The 22,482-nt window shown below is 40.2% G+C and overlaps 1 protein-coding gene across 2 annotated transcripts in view; it reads right to left on the bottom strand.

The window, feature by feature from the left end:
* Positions 1-18,981, bottom strand: part of nlk2 (nemo-like kinase, type 2) — a 203,196-nt gene extending 184,215 nt beyond the window's left edge. For both annotated transcript variants that reach the window (XR_015073256.1, XM_085964834.1), the window contains exon 1: positions 18,259-18,981. Coding sequence is in view for 1 of the 2 variants with exons in the window: in XM_085964834.1 (XP_085820960.1) it covers positions 18,259-18,878 (620 nt within the window). In the remaining variant the exon portion in view is untranslated. The remainder of the gene's footprint in view (positions 1-18,258) is intronic.
* Positions 18,982-22,482: the final 3,501 nt, after the last annotated feature.

Below are 22,482 nucleotides of genomic sequence, written 5' to 3'. Positions count from 1 at the left end.
ATGTCCTGGGGTAGGGTTTGAACCCATAAAGTTTGTGACTATGAGGTGAGTGCACTACCACTGAGCCAAACGGACACCTATTAAAAACTACCAAAGTGATTCTTTAATCTTAACTGTACTAACGTTCACTTCAATCTGGTATCACATTTTTGCACACATCTACTTGGGCTTATAATCCAAAATATTCATTTTTCAGTTCTTCAGTTAACCCCTTCACATGGTTCAATAAATCAACTTTAAACATGCATTCCTTTCTTCCAGCTTTTACAAGCATTCACAGATAACTAGTCTCAGGAAACAGGTTGCAAGGCAAGCAAAACCAACAGCACAGCACTTTGTCCAGAATATTCTGTTATGGTCAACTGATGTGCCAATACAAGAGCTTTAAGATACTTCCTGGGTGAAGTAAAGCCATACATGCAAACAGTCCACCTTTACAGTCATGATTTTAGAGAAAGGCAAGTAGAACTTCAATCTGTGCTTACATGGGGACATTTTCTCCACCTCAGGTAGAATTCTTTAAAATCTCACAAATACCGAGCAGCTATTCATTTTGTGAAACACAACTAAAGTGGTGCTAAGAGTTGCCTATTTAACAGTTACTGCACTCAAAAACATTATATGAAGCAGAGACATTCAAGGGATATGAAGACAATACAAATAAAAGTCCCTAACATCTGTCTGAGGCTGCTGAACTACACTGTTTGCAACCTTGGTGTCATATTTGACCCTGAAATGAGCTTCCAACCACATATCCGCAGCATAATAAAGACCGCCTACTTCCACCTCCGTAACATCGCCCGTCTCCGCCCCTGCCTCAGCTCATCCGCTGCTGAAACCCTCATCCATGCCTTTGTTACCTCTAGACTTGACTATTCCAACGCACTCCTGGCTGACCTCCCACATTCTACCCTACGTAAACTTGTCATCCAAAACTTGGCTGCCCGTGTCCTAATTCACACCAAGTCCCATTCACCCATTACCCCTGTGCTCGCTGACCTACATTGGCTCCCGGTTAAGCAGCACCTCGATTTCAAAATTCTCATCCTTGTTTTCAAATCCCTCCATGGCCTCACCCCTTCCCATCTCTGCAATCTCCTTCAGCCCCATAAACCACCACCACCCCCCCTCCCCCCCGCCAAGAGATATCTGCGCTCCTCTAATTCTGCCTTCTTGAGCATCCCCGATTTATAAAATCGCTCAACCTTTGGTGGCTGTGCCTTCTGTTGCCTAGGCCCGAAGCTCTGGAATTCCCTGCCTAAACCTCTCCACTCTGCTACCTCTCTTTCCTCCTTTAAGACGCTCCTTAAAACCTACCTCTTTGACCAAGCTTTTGGTCACCTGCCCTAATTTATCCTTGTGGCTCGGTGTTAAATTTTACATCTTAAAATACTGTACTCCTGTGCAGCGCCTTGGGACGATTTACTCGTTAAAGGCGCTATATAAATACAAGTTGTTGTTGTTATTTGCTTTGCGACCACCTACAGCTTCTTTTACACCATCATTTTATAGTGTTGAAATAAGCGCTTACACCAAGCTAGGCAATGCATCTATTTTAATGATGAAAATCTGCTAAAACTGAGGCAAACTATGATTTTTACAAAAATATGCTTTACAGGATTATAGGAATATTTGGATTGAAAACCACCCACATGCCCTTTATGTAAAGTTCTGCAATACAATGCCAAATATCCAGTTACTAGCACTGTGCGGCTGTACCATAAATCAGGAAAAAAAAAATTGGCATATCACACAAGAGCAGATACTAATACAAACTAATAAATTGTAATAATTGAGGTTTGAATTTCCAAAAATTCAGAAATAGTCAATAAAAATTAAATTCCAAGATCTTCATCCAACTGCATCGTGATTTTTGTAAATACTGGACAAATTAATTTAATCTATCCTTTGTCATCTTTGAGATTATTAAGCCTATTGCTGTAACAGGGGCAAACCCAGTCCTGGCTGCTATCATTTCATATGTAAATAAAAACCCCACTGAATTAAAAGGTTTAAAATACTGTAGTTTGTCAAAAGTGGCAAACAATGTTGGTTCTCAGCAACATCATGATATTTTTATTCTAGGCTTGAATGCCAGAAATAGCTGTGAATAAGGCAAAGTGACAACTTCAGCTCAAAGACAAACATATTAGAAAAAGGATGAAGGAAGCCATTCAGCCCCAACTAGCTTTTCCTTCCCATATCGAAACCACAGGTCCATAGTTGCACCACTATCACAGCACTTAACTGCCACTTTAATGTTTCCAGAGTTTTCTTCCTTCCACTATCCTACCTGAAAGATCATTTAAGTATTAGCCGTTCCTGAAATCAGTCTTAAGCTTACCTTTTACTAGTTTGTACTCGTGTCCTGGTGGTTTACAGTACTTGAGTTTAGCTATTCTATTCCACTATTACCTTATATGCTCCTATTAGGTTCGCTCATATGCATCTCCTTTCAAGATTAAGTGTTTGTGTTTTTAAATTCTCATAACTCAATCCTTTGGCTGGGTTGGGGGAAGAGGTGGAGTAGCATGATCCTTCCATGCACCCCTTCCAGAGCTTAAACAGTACCTCAGATTTATCTTCAACAACTGATTAGGCAATGTGGCTCAACAGTCTGTTTACTTTGTTGATTGCTACTCCCAGATCTCTCTTAGCTACAATACAGTCATAAACATAGAACACTTTCAGATTTATTGGTGACAATAGAAATTGTGTTAAATGCATTTCTGAATAGTCTTTGCATATGCATACAAGAACCTGATTTTTTAAATGTATTTTATCCTTTGTTGGATTGTGCATGTGAATTTATTTTATTTTAATGTTTTCCTATTGTTCACCAATAGGTGTAATAATGCCAGAAGAAATGCTATATTTTCAATATTAAGGATGCCTGTTGGAATTGAAAGATAATGACAAACTTAAGCAAGGTCATTCTAAACACAGTAATCTCAGTAAAACTTCAGATACTTCAAGTAATGCCTTCTGTAAATTACTGATCCTGGGTCAGTAACATAGCTTAAACATGACTGTGAACTAGTCCATTCATTTTTTCCAACATCAAATTGTGGGCAATAATAAACAAATTATCCAAGTGAGGCACTAGGAAATTGCAACTCAGTGCAGATGATATAATGAAGTGTCCAAGTTGATTGTTCAATATGAAAGCAATGGCTCCATTCATAATTTCAATATGCCCAAAATACAGAAGAATCAAAACATTGTTTAAATTTCAAAGAATTTATATATGCCTGTGGTGATTATTCTTTATGTTTAGTAAGAAGTATTGTGATTGGTTGTTTGTTTCCTGCCTTGGGATATATGCTGTAATCTCATTGGTAGTTGATGTCATGTGATTTGTGGTGGCCATCTTAAATTCAGTTCTTTCCAGCCTTTAGTTGGGACTGGGTGTTGAAAGATGTGCTACAGGATTTTTAAGTTAATAAAGCCTAGATTAGAAAGGCAAATCTATTCTTCATTTCAATTTATTAACTTTATGTCAGAATGGAGCGATATCTTCAACCAGAACGATTCAATGCTGACCCTAATTCTGCAGGAGTGGATGATAAATGGAAACATTGGTATTGTACATTTAAAAACTTTTTGGGCGTGTTGGATCAAGAGTCTCTAAATAAGCTGAATATGCTGATCAACTACATTGCTCCGGATGTGTATAAGTATATTTTGGACTGTAAAACTTACGAAGTGGCTATTTCTACATTGGAAAAGATTTTTGTTAAACCAAGGAATGAGGTATTTGCACGTCACCTTCTATCTGCCCGTAGGCAGCAGGTGGGAGAATCTTTGGATACTTATTTACAAGCACTTCGGTGCCTTAGTGTTAACTGTAATTATAAGGCTGTGACGGCTGAAGAATATAAGGAAGAATCGGTACGGGATGCTTTTATTAATGGATTACTGTCTAGATCAATTCGTCAGCGGTTGTTAGAAAATAAGACTTTGGATCTTGAGTGCTTTTGAGCAAGCTTCTACATTGGATGTGGCTCAGAGAAGTTCGGATTCTTATGCTCTTTTTAATCGGCCTGTGACTGTGGTTTCGGCAGTTCCGGATGAAAAGGAATTATGTGGACTTAATAGGAGTGGTTTACTAGATTCTGAAACAGTTTCTACTTCAGCGGCTGTTGCCTCTAGGATTCAGAAGTGTTATTTTTGTGGGAACGTCCGGCACCCTCGTCTGAAGTGTCCTGCTCGGGAGGCTGTGTGTAGTAAATGCGGCAAGAGGTGTCATTACGCACGTGTGTGTAAATCATCAGGTTCAATTACCTCCTCTGTGACTATTCTGCCTTTAGATAGGGCGTTTATTGCATCAATTTCTGCTGCATTTGCTCATGGCCTAAACAAAGCTATAACAAAGCTATAGTTACGGCCCAAGTTAATGGGTTGGAAGTGAAGGCCCTTATAGATACGGGCAGTACCGAGAGTTTTATAAGTCTTCAGTTTGCAAAGGAGAAGCATTTGAAAATTTCGCCTGTTTTCTATCAGGTGTGTATGGCTCAGACGACTCTCACTTCACAAGTAGCTGGTTGTTGCCTTGTGCAATTGATTCTTCTAGGTAATACGTATACTGATATACGCCTATCTGTTTTGCCTAATCTCTGTGCGGATATTTTGATTGGTCATGATGTGCTTCAGTTACACGAGTCTCTCAGTCTTTCATTTGGAGGGACTAAGCCACCTTTATCTATTTGTGGATTAACCTCTTTATCCATTTCTCCATTATCACTTTTTTCCAATTTGATGCCGGATTGTAAGCCAATTGCTACCAAGTCAAGAAGGTATAGCAGTCAGGATAGAGAATTTATTAATTCTGAAGTTCAACGTCTCTTATTGGAAGGAATCATTGAACCTAGTTGTTCGCCTTGGCGGGCACAGGTAGTTGTCACGACTAACGAGAGACATAAGAAACGAATGGTGATAGACTATTCCCAAACTATTAATAGGTATACTCAATTAGATGCGTACCCTTTGCCTAAGATTGATGAGCTTATCAATAAAGTATCTCAGTATAAGGTTTTTAGCACTATTGACCTAAAAAGAGTGCTTATCAGATTCCTATTGTTAAGAAGGATCAGCCATATACGGCCTTTGAGGCTGGTGGAAAGCTGTATCAGTTTTGCCGAATACCATTTGGTGTTACTAATGGTGTTGCTTGTTTTCAACGGGCAATGGATGCTTTTATACGTGATAACTCTCTCTCGGACACCTTTTCATACTTAGATGACATCACGGTGTGTGACATCACGGTGTGTGGCAAATCAAGGGTGGAGCATGATTCTAATTTAGAAAGATTCCTTCAAGCTGCGGAAAAAGTTGGTTTAACTTTCAATAAAGAGAAGTGTACCTTTTCGACCACTGAGGTAAATCTACTGGGGTACATTATCTCGGGAAACAAGATTAAACCAGACCCAGAACGTCTGCGACCATTGATTGATTTACCTTGTCCTATTAATTCGAAGGCTTTGCAACGAGTTGTTGGACTGTTTTCTTACTATTCTAATTGGATTGCAAATTTTTCACAGAAGATCCGGCCTCTTATTCGGGTTACGACATATCCTATCATGGGAGGCCAGGACGTGTTTTGATAATTTTAAAAAGGATATCCTTGGAGCAGTTGTGCATTCTATTGATGAGCAGGTTCCTTTTGTGATTGAGACGGACGCTTCTGATTTTGCAATTGGGGCTACTCTGAACCAAAATGGAAGACCTGTGGCCTTTTTCTCACGTACCTTGAACAATAGTGAAAAAAGGCATTCTTCAATAGAGAAAGAGGCGTATGCAATAGTAGAAGCACTGCGTAAATGGAGACATTATTTATCGGGGCGACATTTTACGTTGGTAACTGATCAAAAGTCTGTGTCCTTTATGTTTGATGTCAAACATTTTGGAAAGATTAAGAATGATAAAATAACGAGGTGGAGGATTGAGTTGGCATGTTACCATTTTGATATAGTTTATCGTCCGGGGAAGGATAATGTTGCTGCTGATGCGCTGTCGAGGGCTTATTGTTCTGTGATTCGCGGAGATACGCTTATTAATCTTCACAATGCCTTATGCCATCCTGGGGTTACGAGGATGATACACTTCGTACGCAGTAAGAATTTGCCCTTTTCAGTTGAAGACGTCAAGCGGATGACTTCATCATGTTCTATCTGTGCTCAGTGTAAACCGAATTTCTTTAAGCCTCAACGAGCTCATCTTATAAAGGCTACTTCTCCTTTTGAACGTCGATTTCAAGGGGCCTCTTCCTTCAACTACTCAAAACCGATATATATTTACTGTTGTGGATGAGTTTTCAAGGTTCCCTTTTGCTTTTCCTTGCGCAAATGTATCAGCTGCTACAGTTATCAAATGTCTGACTCAACTTTTTGTCATCTTTGGGATGCCTGCGTATATCCATTTGGATCAAGGAAGTTCTTTTATGTCTTCCCAGTTGAAGGAATACCTTCAGAGTCGGGGAATTTCTACTAGCAGAACTACCCCATATAATCCCCAGGGTAATGGACAGTGCGAACGATACAATGGGGTGATCTGGAAGGCAGTTATGTTGGCTTTGACATCCCGGAACCTTAAGAATACACAGTGGGAAATGGTACTGCCTGATGCCCTGCATTCCATTAGATCATTGCTTTCAACGGCTACTAATGTGACCCCCCCATGAAAGGCTCTTTAACTATCCGCGGAGATCTACTACGGGATATTCAGTACCTTCATGGCTTACTATGCAGGGACCTGTGCTGCTTCGACGCCATGTTAGATTGTCAAAATATGATCCTTTAGTGGAGGAGGTGGAGCTGTTGGAGACAAATTCCCAATATGCTCATATTCGATTCCAAGATGGGAAAGAAAGTACCGTTTCAATTAAAGACTTGGCTCCTTGTGGTGGCCAGCCCTCTTCTGAGGATATTAACAATAGTCATGATTCAGATAATGTGGATGCTGTTACAGATACTACGAATATTTCCAATCCGACTGCAGATAATTATACTTCTATTAGTCAGCCCTTGATGGATGTTCATGACCGTCCCAGTTTACCTCCTGATGGGATTTCTAATCCGGAAACCGTTGAAAATCGGGATATGGATAGCCTTCCTGCAGAAGATACTTCTGTGTCTCCTGGTGTGGGAGGGCAAGGAATTTCACCAAGGTTAAGAAGGTCGACACGAAGATATCCGGTCGACCGATTGAAAATGGACTTTTAAATTGATAGTAATGTTTTAAAATTGTTGAAATATTATATTATTTTTAGTTGAGAGATACTTAATACTTATGTGCAATGTTACTATTTGTTGTTGCTCACTTAGTATTGTGTCATGTTGAATAGTTTTATTTTGTCTGTGCATAGTTTTAGTTGTAAATAATTAATTATAAATTGTAAAGGTTATTTAGGTTGGAGTATATTTTAAAAGGAGGGGTGAATGTGGTGATTATTCTTTATGTTTAGTAAGAAGTATTGTGATTGGTTGTTTGTTTCCTGCCTTGGGATATATGCTGTAATCTCATTGGTAGTTGATGTCATGTGATTTGTGGTGGCCGTCTTAAATTCAGTTCTTTCCAGCCTTTAGTTGGGACTGGGTGTTGAAAGATGTGCTACAGGATTTTTAAGTTAATAAAGCCTAGATTAGAAAGGCAAATCTATTCTTCATTTCAATGCCTTTAACAGAAAACATCCCAATAAATTTCAGATTATTTTCAAACAGTGGTTAAATAGAGCACTTAAAGTACACCAGTTGTATTTTAAGTTTGTGTTGAGTTTTTTTTTAATAGATGCATTACTTAAGTGTTTTAAGGCTGTAAACTGAACACTCAACACATTAGACTTGAACTATTCTGACTAGTTTATTCTACTCATTTTATTATAGTGGCAGGAAAACTAGCTGAAGAGTTTAACAGAATGGAAACATTGACCAAAGGGGGTGAAAATTAGCAGCCTGAGCGCTCAATACAAGACATACATGCACTGTTTAAAAAAGTATGCAAGTCTTAATTTGGTTTAGACATTATTCATATACAAAATTCATTGAATGACTTCATACATCTGCTCTACCCATAGCTATTTGTATTAAAAATCTATTTAGATATCAGGATAATATACTTTTCTATTACAAATATTTATCAGTCTTCTTTCAACGTGACAGGACATACATTTACACTAAATTTCTCATTGAAAGCAAGGAGTCTAAAGTTTCTTGTAATTTACAGATTAAGAGGCATCACTTCAGAATGTCAAAGAACCAGAAAATATTTTACTGAGACAATGTCGGACCATAGAAAGGTGATCTTTGTCGAATCCCGGACCACCACCACCACACCCCGCAATGTGACCTTTGTTACCATCACAAATGAACTCGGCCAGCTGGTAAAAGTGCGAGAAACCATTAATATTGGAGTAGTTCCATTTTCTTGAGAATTTCAGCCACCATTATAGTTCCTCAAGCATATTGCAAACATACATGAGGGACAATACTCTGTATAATGATGGGTGGAACCATTTCCCAATCCACCTGCATAAAAAAAAACAATAAGCTGACAGGTATACTCTCCCAATTACTTTAAACTCTTATGGATATTCATACATCTCTACAGTGCATGGCTTACTAACAGTGTGCACAGTTTGCAATTAAGATCAAGTCAGAGGATGAGAAAATGCCATTATTGCCAGTATATTCTGGCACTGGAACACTGAATCTAATTATTTATTTTTCCAAACAGTACATCATTTATAAAGGAGCAGAATCGTCTCCCAAGTCCGACGCCTTCACTGGAATTTCAGTAAAAGTAATAATGAATATGTGGAATTTTCATACTGTGTTCTCAAACTACAAAAAACAAAAACACTCAGCAGTACAGGAAACTCTTAACCGGCAAAATTCAGGAGTAGGTTCAGGTAAGTTTTACTTCATATTAGCGGCAGTTCCTGGTTCTGTGGCTGTGTAACTGGGGTTCGTGCACTTGTTGCTAAGCAACAGGGACGCTTGGTCTGTGGCTGGAGTTCCTGCACATGTTGCTAAGCAACAGGGAAGCCTGGATTTGTTGCTGTGTACGGAGCTCACGTACCTTTTAAACTATACCTCTCTGTAATCCGGACTTTTTGATAAACTAGCACCACGCCGGTCCCGTTGGTGCCGGATAATAGAGTTTCCTGTATAATGCAAATTATTACCTCCCAACTGGAGTTGACTAGGGAAAATTGAGAAATACTAGTGATGGTGCTTGAAGCAATTGGTGATGAATAAGAGGTAAACAATAAAAATATTGCTGTGACTTAGCAATATCCCAACTATATTTTAAGCACTTTAAAAAAAAAACACATGACACATGCTTTGAGGGCACTGAGCACAGTGCTAAGAGGTATTTTCAAGCGAAGACTATCAGATTTGACCTGCACCTATAGAGAGGCACCTGGCTTCTGCCTCCCCACAACAGTATACGGAAGATTGCAAATGCGGTAAAATGACAAAACAAAAATATCACCACGTCATTATGCCATGTACTGGTGTTTCAATGTTATATACAGTGGAACCTTAAATAAGCACATCCTATTATCTGGAAAACAACAGTAGTTGTAGCTGCTAAAATTTCTTTCTCCTCCTCCCAACACATCTGCATTGTTCCACTGGTCAACAAGGTTAGTTGGCTCTGTAATTAGCTATCTACCAGCTCAAAACTCACATCTACCACAAACTTGAGCAGTCACATATAGCCCCTAACAACAACCATAGCACCTGAAGCTACAGACTATGTGCCTACTTCCAGGGATTTCTTCAGCAGCATTGATCTCACTGAAGCTACTGATTTTAAACTTAACTGAGAGCTGGCCTCTTTCAGCCCACTCCTGTGTCAGTGAGCCAAATGCATGTTGAATACCTGCTCTAATTTCTAAGATCTTAACGAAGAACTATGGTTTATATATTTCTTAACACTAACTGTTACAACTTTTTTTATTTTTCCATTTTAAAGTTACACTAACATATTCCAACTGTCACTTCAATACACTGACATAACTACAATATTGGGCTTTTATAGTCTTTGTACATACCAAGCAACAGGAGAAGGTTCATTTTACAGCATTAGACCAATGTACAGGAAACTTTCGATTTACCGGCACCTAAATAACCAGAAATCTCGGTTAACCGGCAAAATTCAGGAGTAGGTTCAGGTAACTTTTATTACTTGCCTTCCTCCATCTGTTGCTGTGCAAGGGTGTGGCTGCAGCTGTTGCTAAGCTACAGAGACGCTTGCAACTTGTGGCCATTGTTCTGAACCTGTTGTTAAGCAACAGGGTTTGTTGCTTTATACGGAGCTCTCAGCTCCGTATCTTTTACTATAGCGTTCGGTTATCCGGAATTTTTGATGAACCGGCACCACGTTGGTCCCGTCCGTGCCGGATAAAAAAAAGTTTCCTGTACTCGAATAGCTTCGCTCAACAGGAAAAGGAGATTTTAAATGGGAAAGAATCTGGAAGTTATTGTGTGTGATATTACATACAGGATAGAGCAAGCAGTTCATTACAAGAACACAAAAAGGTCAAGAGAAAGTCAAACTACAGCAGTCTGAAAGCTTTAGATATCTGAATTACTGCCTTGAAACAGGTTAAAAACAAAATTAACAAAAAAACTTCAGATTCCCCATCCACATAGCTCAGTGAATGAAAGCACTAGAACCAATTAGTCCCACTCACTCGCTCTTTCCCAATAGCACTGCAATTTTGTTCTTTCAAGTATATAGCCAATTCCCTCTTGAAAGTTACTATTGAATCTGTTTCCACCACCCTTTCAGGCAGTGCATTCCAGATCATAACTCGTTGCATAAGAAAATGACTCATCTCCCCTCTGGTTCTTTTGCCAATTATCTTAAATCTGCATTCTCTGGTTACCAACCCATCCGTCAATGGAAACTGTTTCTCCTTATTTACTCCCATCAAAATCCTTCAATTTTGAATAGTTCTATTAAATCTCCACTTAAACCTCTTTGGTCTAAGGAGAACAATTCCAACTTCTCTATTCTCTCCACACAACTGAAGCCCCTCTTCCTTGGTACAGTTCTGTTAAATTGCCTATGCACCTTCTCCAAGGCCTTGACATCCTTCCTAAAGTGTGCTGCCCAAAATTGGACACACTACCCGAGGCAGAACCAGTGATTTATAAAGGTTTACCATAACTTCCTTTCTTTTGTACTCTTATGCCTCTATTTACAAAAAAGACAGACTTGCATTTATATAGCACCTTTCATCAGGACCAAGGTTCCCTTTAAGCTGTGCGGCCATGCAGCTGTCTGTAGCTCCTGCACAGCCACCATACCAGCTTTTTAAATAGAAAAACCGCGCATGCGTGGGAATTTGAATGGGCCACGCACCCCAAAAAAATGTAGGGAACATTGCTCAGGACGTCCCAAAGTACTTTACTGGCAATGAAGTACTTTTAAGTGCAGTCACTGTTGTAATGTAGGAAATGTGGCAGTCAATTTGCACACAGCGAGGTCCCACAAACAATGTGATAATAGCCAGATAATCTGTTTTAGTGATGCTGGTTGAGAGATAAATATAAAGCCAAGGATCCCATTAGCTTTTATTAAAAAATCATATTTATCAACTTGTCCTACCACCTTCAAAGATTTGCATACGTGAGCCCCCCAGGTCCCTCTGTCCCTGCACCCCCTTTAAAATTGTACTATTTTGTTTATATTGCCTCCTCATTCTTTCTCCCAAACTGCATCATTTCACACTTCTCTGCCTTAAATTTAATCTGCCAATTGTCTGCCCATGTCACCAGTCTGCATCCTCCAGAAGTCTGCTACATTCCTCCTTACTGTAACATTTCCAAGTTTCATGTCATTTGCAAACTTTGAAATTCTGCTGCCTTTACTCAAGTCCAGGTCATTAATACAGATCGAAAAGAGCGGTGGTGCTAATACCAAGGGATAGCCACTGTATACTTCCCTCCATGGTCCTGTATCAATTCAAACAGACCAGAAGGATCTTAGATTCAATGTGATGAGTCAACTCCTCTCCACTAAGACAGCGGTGAAGGAACTGCAATTGGCTTCAAGCTGCGCCAGTGCCTTCAACTCCTGATGTGCAGCCGGAACAATACCAAAGTAAACTTACCAGATTTGCTAAGGTTTATGCTTGGGAAGACCCATTTTTTTTGTAAACTGGATCTTCCTGATCGCCTGTCTTAGCAAATCCAGCACATTTACTTTTGTACTACCACTGCTTGTGCAAGACGATGGTGGTAGGAGCCAACAACTTTAGTATCAGAGTAGAAAAGGGAAAATCTGAGTTCCAATTTCAGTACACAGCCATTCCTACGGGCAGTGTCCACATGTGGTACCAAGTGAAAATAGGGTTGGGCTCAGCTACAATGGCCCCAAAGTCAAAAAGCCCACTAAGATTCACGGTTCTGGATCATAAACAACAGCCACTGTATAAGCACTAATGGTCCACAGCCACCTACACAACTGTACTGCAGCATGAGCAGCTCCTTTCTAGACCAGTTGTAACCTTGGCAGCCTATATGACCCAGAGATGAACCTCCAAACCCATACCCACTCCATCACAAAGACCACCTACTTCCACTTTTGTAACCACGTCCGCCTCCACCCCTGCCCCAGCTCATCTGCTGCTGAAACCCTCACCCACGCCTTTATTACCATTAGATTCTACTATTCCAATGCTCTGCTGGCAGGCCTCCCATCTACCTACCTCCGTACACCCGAGCTCATCCAAAACTCTGCTGCCCGTATCTTAACTGGCACCAAGTTCCGTTGACCCATCACGCTGTGCTCGCTGACCTACATTGGCTCCCGGTCTGGCAAAGTCACAATTTTAAAGTTCTCATCCTTGTTTTTAAATCCCTCCATGGCCTTGCCCCTCTCTGTCTCAGTAACCTCCTCCAGCAATACCTCTGCATTCCTCCAATTCTGATCTCTTAAGCATCCCAGATTTTAATCCCTCCATCATTGGCAGCCATGCCTACAGCTCCCTCGGCCCCAAGCTCTGCAATTCACACCCTGATAATCTTTTGCCTCTCTACCTCTCTCCTCCTTTAAGATGCTCCATAAAACCTTTGACCAAGCTTTTAGTCACCTGTCCTAATATCACATGGGCTCGTTGTCAAATTTTGTTTGATAACGGTCCTGTGAAGCGCCTTGGGATGTTTTATTACATTAAAGGTGCTATATTTTTATTGTTGTTGCAAGCGTATTAAGGTTCACACTAGACCTTTTAATTTAAATTAATAAATTTAATAATTGACTTTATTCAATTTAAATTAATAAAGTCCAAGGAACAGAACACTGAAATATGGTACCAAAATCTCATTTATAAACTTAACTTGGGGTTATTTTGTTCTATCTGCTTCTAAATTTTATCTACCACTCCATATTCATCCAATTGCACTTAACAGCATACAAGCATTAGCTTCTGGGCAAGTAATTTACATGTGAAGAGCAAAAGTGAATTACGAAACAGCCGACAGCCGTATATGACATTTGACAACTGAGAGAGTGTAACCATGTGTACATCAAAAACAAAAAAGCTCCTAAACAGCAAATAGGTTTAGTTCTGAAGTTAAAAAAAACTATTCTCTCCTCTTTTCTCCTCTCCCCAAAATTACATCCAAGAGAAACTTAGAGGGGGGGGGGAAGGGAAATAATTGAAACTAACTGAAATTTTCCAAAATTCTGTGGAATGGAAATTTATGCCACATTGAAGAGTAGCAAATGAGATTCCTCGCTTAAAAAAAGGGAATAAACAGACAGAAATTATAGGTCAATTAGTCTTACTTTAGCTGTGGTTGAAGTACTAGAGTCTATAATGTTGGATGAAATAATTAAAACAGGTTGCACTTGACCAAATTTATAGAAATCTTTGAATAACTAAGAGGAGATATAAAGGAAATGCAGTGGATTTGGCTTATATAGATTTTCCAAAAGCATTTGATAATGAACTACAAGAGACGTATAGCAAAAAGAATAGCAGCAACTGGATAGAGATAGTTGGAGGCTAGAAAGCAAAGGATGGGGTAAAAGGAAGTTTATCTGAATGGCAAAATATGGCAAGTGGTGTTCCACTGAAGTCTGCATTGGGAACACTTACTAACTATATACACACACAAGTATTAATAATTGAGGGAAAATACTGATATTTGCTGATGGCACCAATTTGGGGATATGACAAATTGTGATAAAGATTGTAAAAGACTGCAAAATAACAAACTAACAGGGTTGGCTGATATCAGGTGTCAGATGCAGCTCAATATGGGAAAAAAGTTAAGTAAAGAAAGAACTTGCATTATATTGTGTCTTTCACATCTTCAGGGCATCCCAAAGCATGTTACAGTCAATGGTTTACTTTTTAAATATAAGCAAATGCAGCACACATTTTGTACACGGCAAGCCCCACAAACAACAATTAGATAAATCATCAGTTCATCTGCTTTGGTGACCTTAGTTGAGGGATAAATATTTGCCAGGATCTCCTCCTCTTCAACTTGTACCATGGGATCTATTACATCTACCTGAACAGGGAGTCAGTTTAATGTTTCATCTGAAAAACAGCACCTCCAACAATACATCATTCCCTCAGTAATTCACAGAAGTGTCAGCCTAGATTATATGCTCAGGCCCTGGAGTGGAGCTCAGAGGCAAGAATGCTAACAATGAACCAAGCTAACATATTTGGAAGAATAAGGAAAAGAAATACATCTCAAGTGGGGATCAGAGGAGCCTTGATGTGCAGATACAAAAGCCATTAAAGATGTAGAGCAAATATACAAGACTGCAAAAAGGCAAACAAACAATCATTGGTTATACATCTGGAAGTAGAATACAAAAGCAAGAAAGCAATGCTGAACTTGTACAAAGTCTTAGGCCACATTTGGATATACTGTAAAGTTTTGGGCACCTTCTTAATAGGGAGGATCTAAATGTGACTGGAAAAGGCACACCATTGATTCACAGGATTATCATCAGGGGTGGATGTTACCAGGTATGCAGAGAAGTGAGTATTTTTCCCCACTAGAGCAGAGAAGGTTAAGAACTGACGCAAGGGAAGTGTTGAAGATTATGAATGATGAAATAAATAGTGATGGTTATTCCCACTGTTCAGTGGGACAAAAATGAGGGGGCACAAATTTATCAAAAAAGAATTAAAGGAGGTTAGAAAAATGTCCTTTATGGGGATGGTCAGAATATGGAATTCTCTGCCACAACCTGTTGGAGAGCATAAATAGATAGTTGCTTGAATCTGAAAAATGCTGAATGTGTGCAGGAGGATGGGGTTCAGTTAGGGGGCTCATGGAGGAGAAAACAGAATTTATAGGTTGAATAGTCCATTTCTGTGCTGTAACATGAGATTCCTCCTCTCTTCCTGAATTGACAGACTCATGCTGGGATAGTTTCACAGTTGCCAGCAGTCCACTGGTATCCCATTGAAGTGGTCATTTGAATTAGTGAACAAAAATACAGGCTATTTTAAAGATGGGGCAAATACAACCTATCCTATCCTTGCTCAAAGTGTACACAAGCAGTTTCCAGCAGGGTTAATGATCAAGAGCACAACACTGATTTTGCCCCTCCTCAGAAACACTAAAACCAACTGAAATTAGTTAACATAACAGGCCAGAAATTAAACCTTCCTGCTCATGTGGCTTAATACCATACCAGGTGATGCATCTACCATGAGCCATCAGGACAGCCAAAAAATAAGCTTTTAAAATCTATTTATGGATTAACCAATGCAAAACTGTCCTCATTGGATGCAAGAAAGTCTAGTTTTACTTTAAGGCTCACTGTAAAGAGCCAATATAAAAGTGTTCATGTGTTGGAAGAACTTTCTCTATTTGGAAAGGATGAGCTTTATTAAGCCACCAAAAATATAGGCACATTTAAACTGGTCGAAAAAATGTGCATTATTTTAACTAGTATTCCTAAAATAAAAAGGATGGGATTATACATTCTTAATAATCTATTCAAGTTCAATAAATATTTGCATAGGGTGAAATTTCACACTAACAGCAAGACCACACTCATAAATGCAGTACTCATGACTAATAGATCTTTCACACAAAAAACTGCTGCAATTCATTGTCCCTGGTATGGCATTGACTAGATATCCTTTTAGAAACTTCCTGCCTTCTACAACAACTTGTATTTATATAGCACCTTTAACATAGTAAAACGTCCCAAGGTGCTGCACAGGAGTAATTTAAGGCAAAAAAGTTTGACAACGATCCACATAAGGATAAATTAGGACAGGTGACCAAAAGCTTGGTCAGAGGGGTAGGTTTTAAGGAGCGTCTTAGAGGAAAGAGGTGTAGCGAGGCGGACAGGTTTAGGCAGGGAATACTAGCATTATTTAAGTAATTCTCTCTATTCCTCTTCCCATTGTATTCATACTCTGCTCTAGTTTCCAGTTTTGTTTAAATAAAATGCAGTAGTCTTTTTGTCCAAATTAATTGTATATTTTCATACATGCGTAATTTAAAAGGGCTCCTGTCATCAACAGATCACATAATAAATTCTACAAATCTAGGAAATGACACAAAAAAAACTTTAGTTAAATGCAACCCATCCATGAAATCTTACTTCTATTTCCTAACACTGGTACAAGAAATTATAAATTAGGTTGGGGTTTATAATCTGTGACCGATTTGGGTTACAAACATCTTCATAAATTCCTTGACTGCATATTGTAGCTTTCTAACAAAAGCCACCCCAGCCTTTACTCCATGTATAAATATAATGTAAATTTCCTAGTAAACAACCGCTGAAAGAAGTCTATCGGGTCAGTACCATGATTCATAACTATTATCCTTTCACCCAGTTGTGTTCAACAGCAAGAAAAGACAACTTAATGGATCTATACAAAAAAGTGACAAGAACTTAAAGCATCACGCCAGGTGCAAGGTTCTACTGATATTCATAATATATACCAGCTATGCAACTTTTATTATCAGAACCACTCAACTGAATTACTGAATTTTAAGCCCTCTACAGCTTATCCCACGTTGCAGCCACTCCTCGGGAACTTGCTAACTACCTGCAACACTGCCACCATTATGAAACACAGTATAAAATATTTCCACTGTATTAGTTTCTTAATAGCACTGACTTTTTTGAAATCCTGAAAACTCAAGTGACTATCTGTAGAAATACACCCGTGAAAACGAAAAATCGTGAAGAATACTGCGACGGCTAATGTGAAAAAGGAAACAAATAAACTCACTTACACCTACAGGCCTCACGAGCCATTTCACCTTCACTCGAACTAAAACCAATAACGGTCACAAATGAAGAATGACAAATCTACTCCTTCAAACCTAAACATTTGTCAATTTAGTAGTACGCTATAATTGGTACAGTAGCTCTTCAATAACCCGAGACCACTCTAAAAAGTGCAGTGCTTTAAAACAAACAAGCGCTGTCTCCACTACTGCCTACAACAATATTGCGCAACGCAAAGAAAGACAATGACAAATAAAATTCCAAAACCAATTTCTCGTAACCTATTGTTAGTCATACTCAGGTGCTTCAAAACAGACGGTAAAATTAATTATTAATCTAAAACTTTTGGCAGTTTACAACTGCTGTAGGAAGAGGAAGCAGGATTTACAGAAAACAGCAAGTGCTGCTGATTTACCTCGGGGACATACAGGATCCAGATCATTTATTCACATTTTTTAAAAATTAGAATATAACGTGAAATTGTTTTTTTTATGGTCCGTTTCCTATAATTTAGGAGTCAAAAGACCTCGTAATAATTGATATTTGCTTTAAAAACCGAAAAGGAAATCTCATCAAGCTACCCCTCATTATTATCGAGCACGACGCTTTAAAAAAGGCTTCCTAGTGACAAAAGCACTTTTAACTTCCAGTGCCCTACAAAAATGCAACGCTGTAACTATTTTTCATCATGCATCAAGCAATGCCACTTTAAATTATCTGTCGCCTCGCTTTACAATACTTCCTGTGTTAGACGCCGAACGAAAGTAACCCACAAGACACAGTAGGACAAGCAAAACATTTTGAAATAACTCCCAGCAAGTTCAACAGTGTCAGCGCATTTGTCAAAGACAACCTGAGCTGCAGAAAGTTGACAAATGCTCATTTTAAAATACTGGAATAGGCATATAATACCGTCACTAAATTATTAATGTTGGAAAGCATTATCGCAACCTGCTGCAAAAACTCTTACCAGCAAAACCTGAAAATGTGCAAACTCTTTGCCCCAGGACCTACCAGACTACTCCGAAGGCTCCGTATCCGATGGGTCGATCGGGCTCGATGTCCAGTTGATGTGCCTTGACGGCGTGAATCTGCACCGAGGCGGCGGCCGGCGCCGGGGACGGGAAATACGGCGCCTGACCCGGGTTCAACATCGCCGCCGCCGCCGCCGCTGCTGCTGCTGCGGCGGCCGCGGCGGCGGCGGACGACGAGGACGAAGAGGACGAGGACGAAGAGCCGCCGGCGGCGGCGGCCGAGCTGGAGACGGCAGCAGCAGCAGCGGCGGAGGCCGGGTGATGGTGATGCTGAACCGGGTGCACCGCCGTGCCGATACCGCCACCACCACCAACAACAACACCACCACCACCACCTGCACCACCTCCTCCCGCACCGCCAGCCCCCGGGTGTAGAGCCGGGTGATGGTGGTGTTGTTGGTGGTGATGCGATGGAGGAGGCGGCGGCGGCTGCTGATGGTGGTGGTGGTGATTGCTGTGGTGGTGCTGATGGTTGTTGTGATGGTGATGGTGGTGGTGATGATGATGATGATGGGCGGCCCCGGCGCCGTTATAAGCCATCAGCTTGGCGACGCTTTGGCGCTGCTGGCTCGCCGCCGCCGTGGTGCCGCACAGCGCCATGACCAACGGACGCGGCGCGCGCCCAGCCCGCGCTCCCCCGGCCGCCGCCGCCGCCTCGCCGCTCGCGCTCCGCCCCGGCCGCACTCCCCTCGCTCCGTGCCGCTTCCCCTTCTCGCCTCTAAACCATTTTCCGGCAAATTCCACGCCCGCTTTTCCTCAGGAAAGGCAATAACCCGCCGTCTGCTCCTCCAAAAAAAAAATTCTCTCTCAAAACACTTTGGCTTTCACTTCATACATCGCGTGTATATTAGATAAATACAGATTTTGTGAGGGAAAGTCTTGTTTTTTTCCCCTTCCGTTTTCGCAACATCCAAAAATATGTGTGTAGATTATATAAATCCTTTTTTTTGAATAATTTCCCTACCCCCCCCCTCCCCGACCAGAGGAACTAAACACGGAACCCTCGAAAGCCGGAGAGTCCCTCCCACCCCCATAGCTCCCGCCCCTCTCGCTCGTCAGCCCGGGCCGCGCATCCTAACGTGATGGTTGGAAAGGCCCGCCTCTTTCCCCCGCCTCACTTAAAGATGACCGGCAGTTCCTATTGGTCGACGCCCGGGCATGATTGACATGGCGCCTGTCCAATAGCGACGCACGCTTCTGCGCCGCCCGGCCGTGCTGCAAGGGGCGGGGCGCTCTATCGAAGCTAGGTTGAGCGAGCACACAGTGAGGGAGGGCACGTGATCTCGATCTTCTCCCACAAAGCCCGGCGGTGCCAGAAAGAGGTCAAGTCTTGCAGTGATGGGATCCCTAACTGGTAATTGGAGTGGAACCACACAGAGCACAAGTGTAAGTTTATCCTGGGGGGCCTTTAAACCATTGGAGGACATGTTTTCCCTCTCGGGGTGGGGTGGGATGGATTCAAAAATAAACCTTAGCCACTTTTTTTAAACAAGTATAAGTGAGAATGACTCCACTTGTGGGCAAGAACACAACTTAGAGGCCATCAATATAAGATAGTCACCAAGGAATCCAATAGGGAATTCAGAAGAAACTTCTTTACCCAAAGAGTGGTGAGAATGTGGAACTCGCTGCCACAGGGAGTGGTTGAAGCGAATACTATAGATGCATTTAAGGGGAGGCTAGACAAACACGAGGGAAAAAGGGAGTAGAGGGTTATGCTGATAGATTTAGATGAGTAAAGACAGGAGGAGGCTCGTGTGGAGCATAAACGCCGAATGGCCTGTTTCTGTGCCGTATATTCTATGTAATCCTATGTACAGCACTTAAAACACATATGGTGTACATGAAATAATCTAATAACCACAGCTTTTGAGGTGGATTAGATTCAGCTCACTTCACTACCATGTCCAATAACAATATTTTTGTAGTATAAGTTTTGCAGCAAACTCATGAAAACTCCAACAGCTTGGACTCAAGTTCTATGCTGTAAATTATATTTTCTGAATTAACCATCAAAAATGAAAAGTATTTTTTAATGTCTATTATTTATATCCGATTTTTAAATATATATTTATATATATATAGTATAGAAAAATTAGTTATCTAATCTAGATGGTTCAGTCTCCCTTTGCTCCATTTCCAGGTCAGCTGCCTATTGCACCTGTCACTGTACAAAATAGTGCCCGGGAAAACTGGGTCAGGATACATAGACAGGAACACATATCTATAATGTTCAGCTGGTCTTTGTGCAAAATGACAGCTGTGTCAGCATCACAGGAGTGTTTTTTTTTGTAAATTAAATTAAAATGTATTTTTGATTTTGGCAGATTGCTGATTTACAGTATCACAACATTAGCGATTCTGCCAAAAATGCCAAATTAAGGACTATCGCTCATTTAGTGCAACAAAAGGAACTGAGTGACATGCTTGATTGTGCAATGCACACATACCAGGGGAAGTTTGAAATATATCTCTCTTGATAATTATAGTTGAAAAAAACAACAGGATTAAAATCCAGAATTTCCCATTTTATGGTCACCTCAACTGTTTCCAGTAAAATTATCAAAAGGGTAAGTGCTTCCATCTTTTAGATGGCAATCTGAAGGAGTTACTTTGGAACTTTTTTTGTTTAAGTTGTCTAGTATTTGTAGTTTTTTTTATTTATACAGTTATATTTGAATTCAGTCAAAAGTTGAGAGAAGCTGCAAGCATTGATTGAAAACATCCTGGAAGAATTTCTAGGTACAGGAAACTCTTTTTTAACCGGCACCTAAATAACTGGAAATCTCTGTTAACCGGCAAAATTCAGGAGTAGGTTCAGGTAAGTTTTACCTCATATTAGTGGCAGTTCCTGGATCTGTGGCTGTGTAACTGGGGTTCGTGCACTTGTTGCTAAGCAACAGGGATGCTTGGTCTGTGGCCGGAGTTCCTGCACATGTTGCTAAGCAACAGGGAAGCCTGGATTTGTTGCTGTGTACGGAGCTCTCGTACCTTTTAACTATACCTCTCTGTAATCCGGACTTTTTGATAAACCGGCACCACGCCGGTCCCGTTGGTGCCGGATAATAAAGAGTTTCCTGTAATGTTAAAGACAGGAATAAGGCCAAAATTCAATCATACATGATACTCAATGTCAGGAAACTTTCAATAACTACACATAAGAGAAGATAATTTAAAAGAAAGACAGTTAACACTTATGTCTGTTACTGTAATTATACTTTATTGTAATAGTCGCATTATTCACTGTTTTCTCTTCCGATAAGATTTTACAGAAATGGAAAATTGATTACAACATAAACTGGTTTGAGGATGTATGGAAATATAATTCTTCAGTAAATGATGCCTTACATTCATAATAAATAAGAAAGATGATCAACTTGGTAGAGTTACTAACCGTCAGCTCATCAAAGCAATACCTACAACCCAAAAATGTTTGGCAAACCCTTTTTCACCTCTTTATATTTTATGTCATTGCTTCATGTATTTCTAAAGCATACCAGAGTGTCACTGATATATAACATGGTCATGATAAAAATGGTGCACAGCTTTAGTGGTTCCTCTCCCTCCACAAAAGCTGGTTTGCCAAAAACTGCCCCATGAAGACAGTGTTCCTTTTTAATAAGTAGAAGAAAGATAAATGGAATATGGGGCATAGCTTTCCCTCTATCAGCCTGTGCCGGTGGGATGGTAGACCGATTTACCTGCATAACAATCATTGCACTTGAAAAGTGATCCATTGATTGTAAAAACACTTTGGGAATTTGTGAAAAGGATGCATAAAGCTGTTATATACATGTCAATTCTTTATTTTCTTTTGTAAAACAGCTCCTCATGAAAGTGATAACTGATTCCATAAAATATGTTGGTTCAGGAAGTTCCCACATTTATTATAAATTTGCTTTCCTTTCTTTGGAGGTGTAAGACAAATTGTACTTGGGTACCTGTTATGTTTTTTTCACCATTAATCACTACATTACTCGTTATGGTGTTGAACGTATTTGGGACAATTGTTTTATCATGAAGAGACTTACACTAATAGAACATTGGGGTGCATAGTTAGAGTAGGAGGCTAATAGAGGTCATCGGTGAATATTAGCCTTGTAGATTACTGAAAGGGCACCGAGTCATCCAAAGTTTCTGTGCCAAACTGTTAACTTCTAATGGTACAGGTTGTCCACCACCATCCTATTTCTAACTTTCAAAG

The sequence above is a fragment of the Somniosus microcephalus genome, chromosome 22 (genome assembly GCF_052327205.1).
Source record: "Somniosus microcephalus isolate GS21.2 chromosome 22, FLI_Smic_1.0, whole genome shotgun sequence".
NCBI lineage: Eukaryota > Metazoa > Chordata > Chondrichthyes > Squaliformes > Somniosidae > Somniosus > Somniosus microcephalus.
Note: the sequence above shows the minus strand (reverse complement) of the source record. Positions and strands in the feature narration are given on the sequence as shown.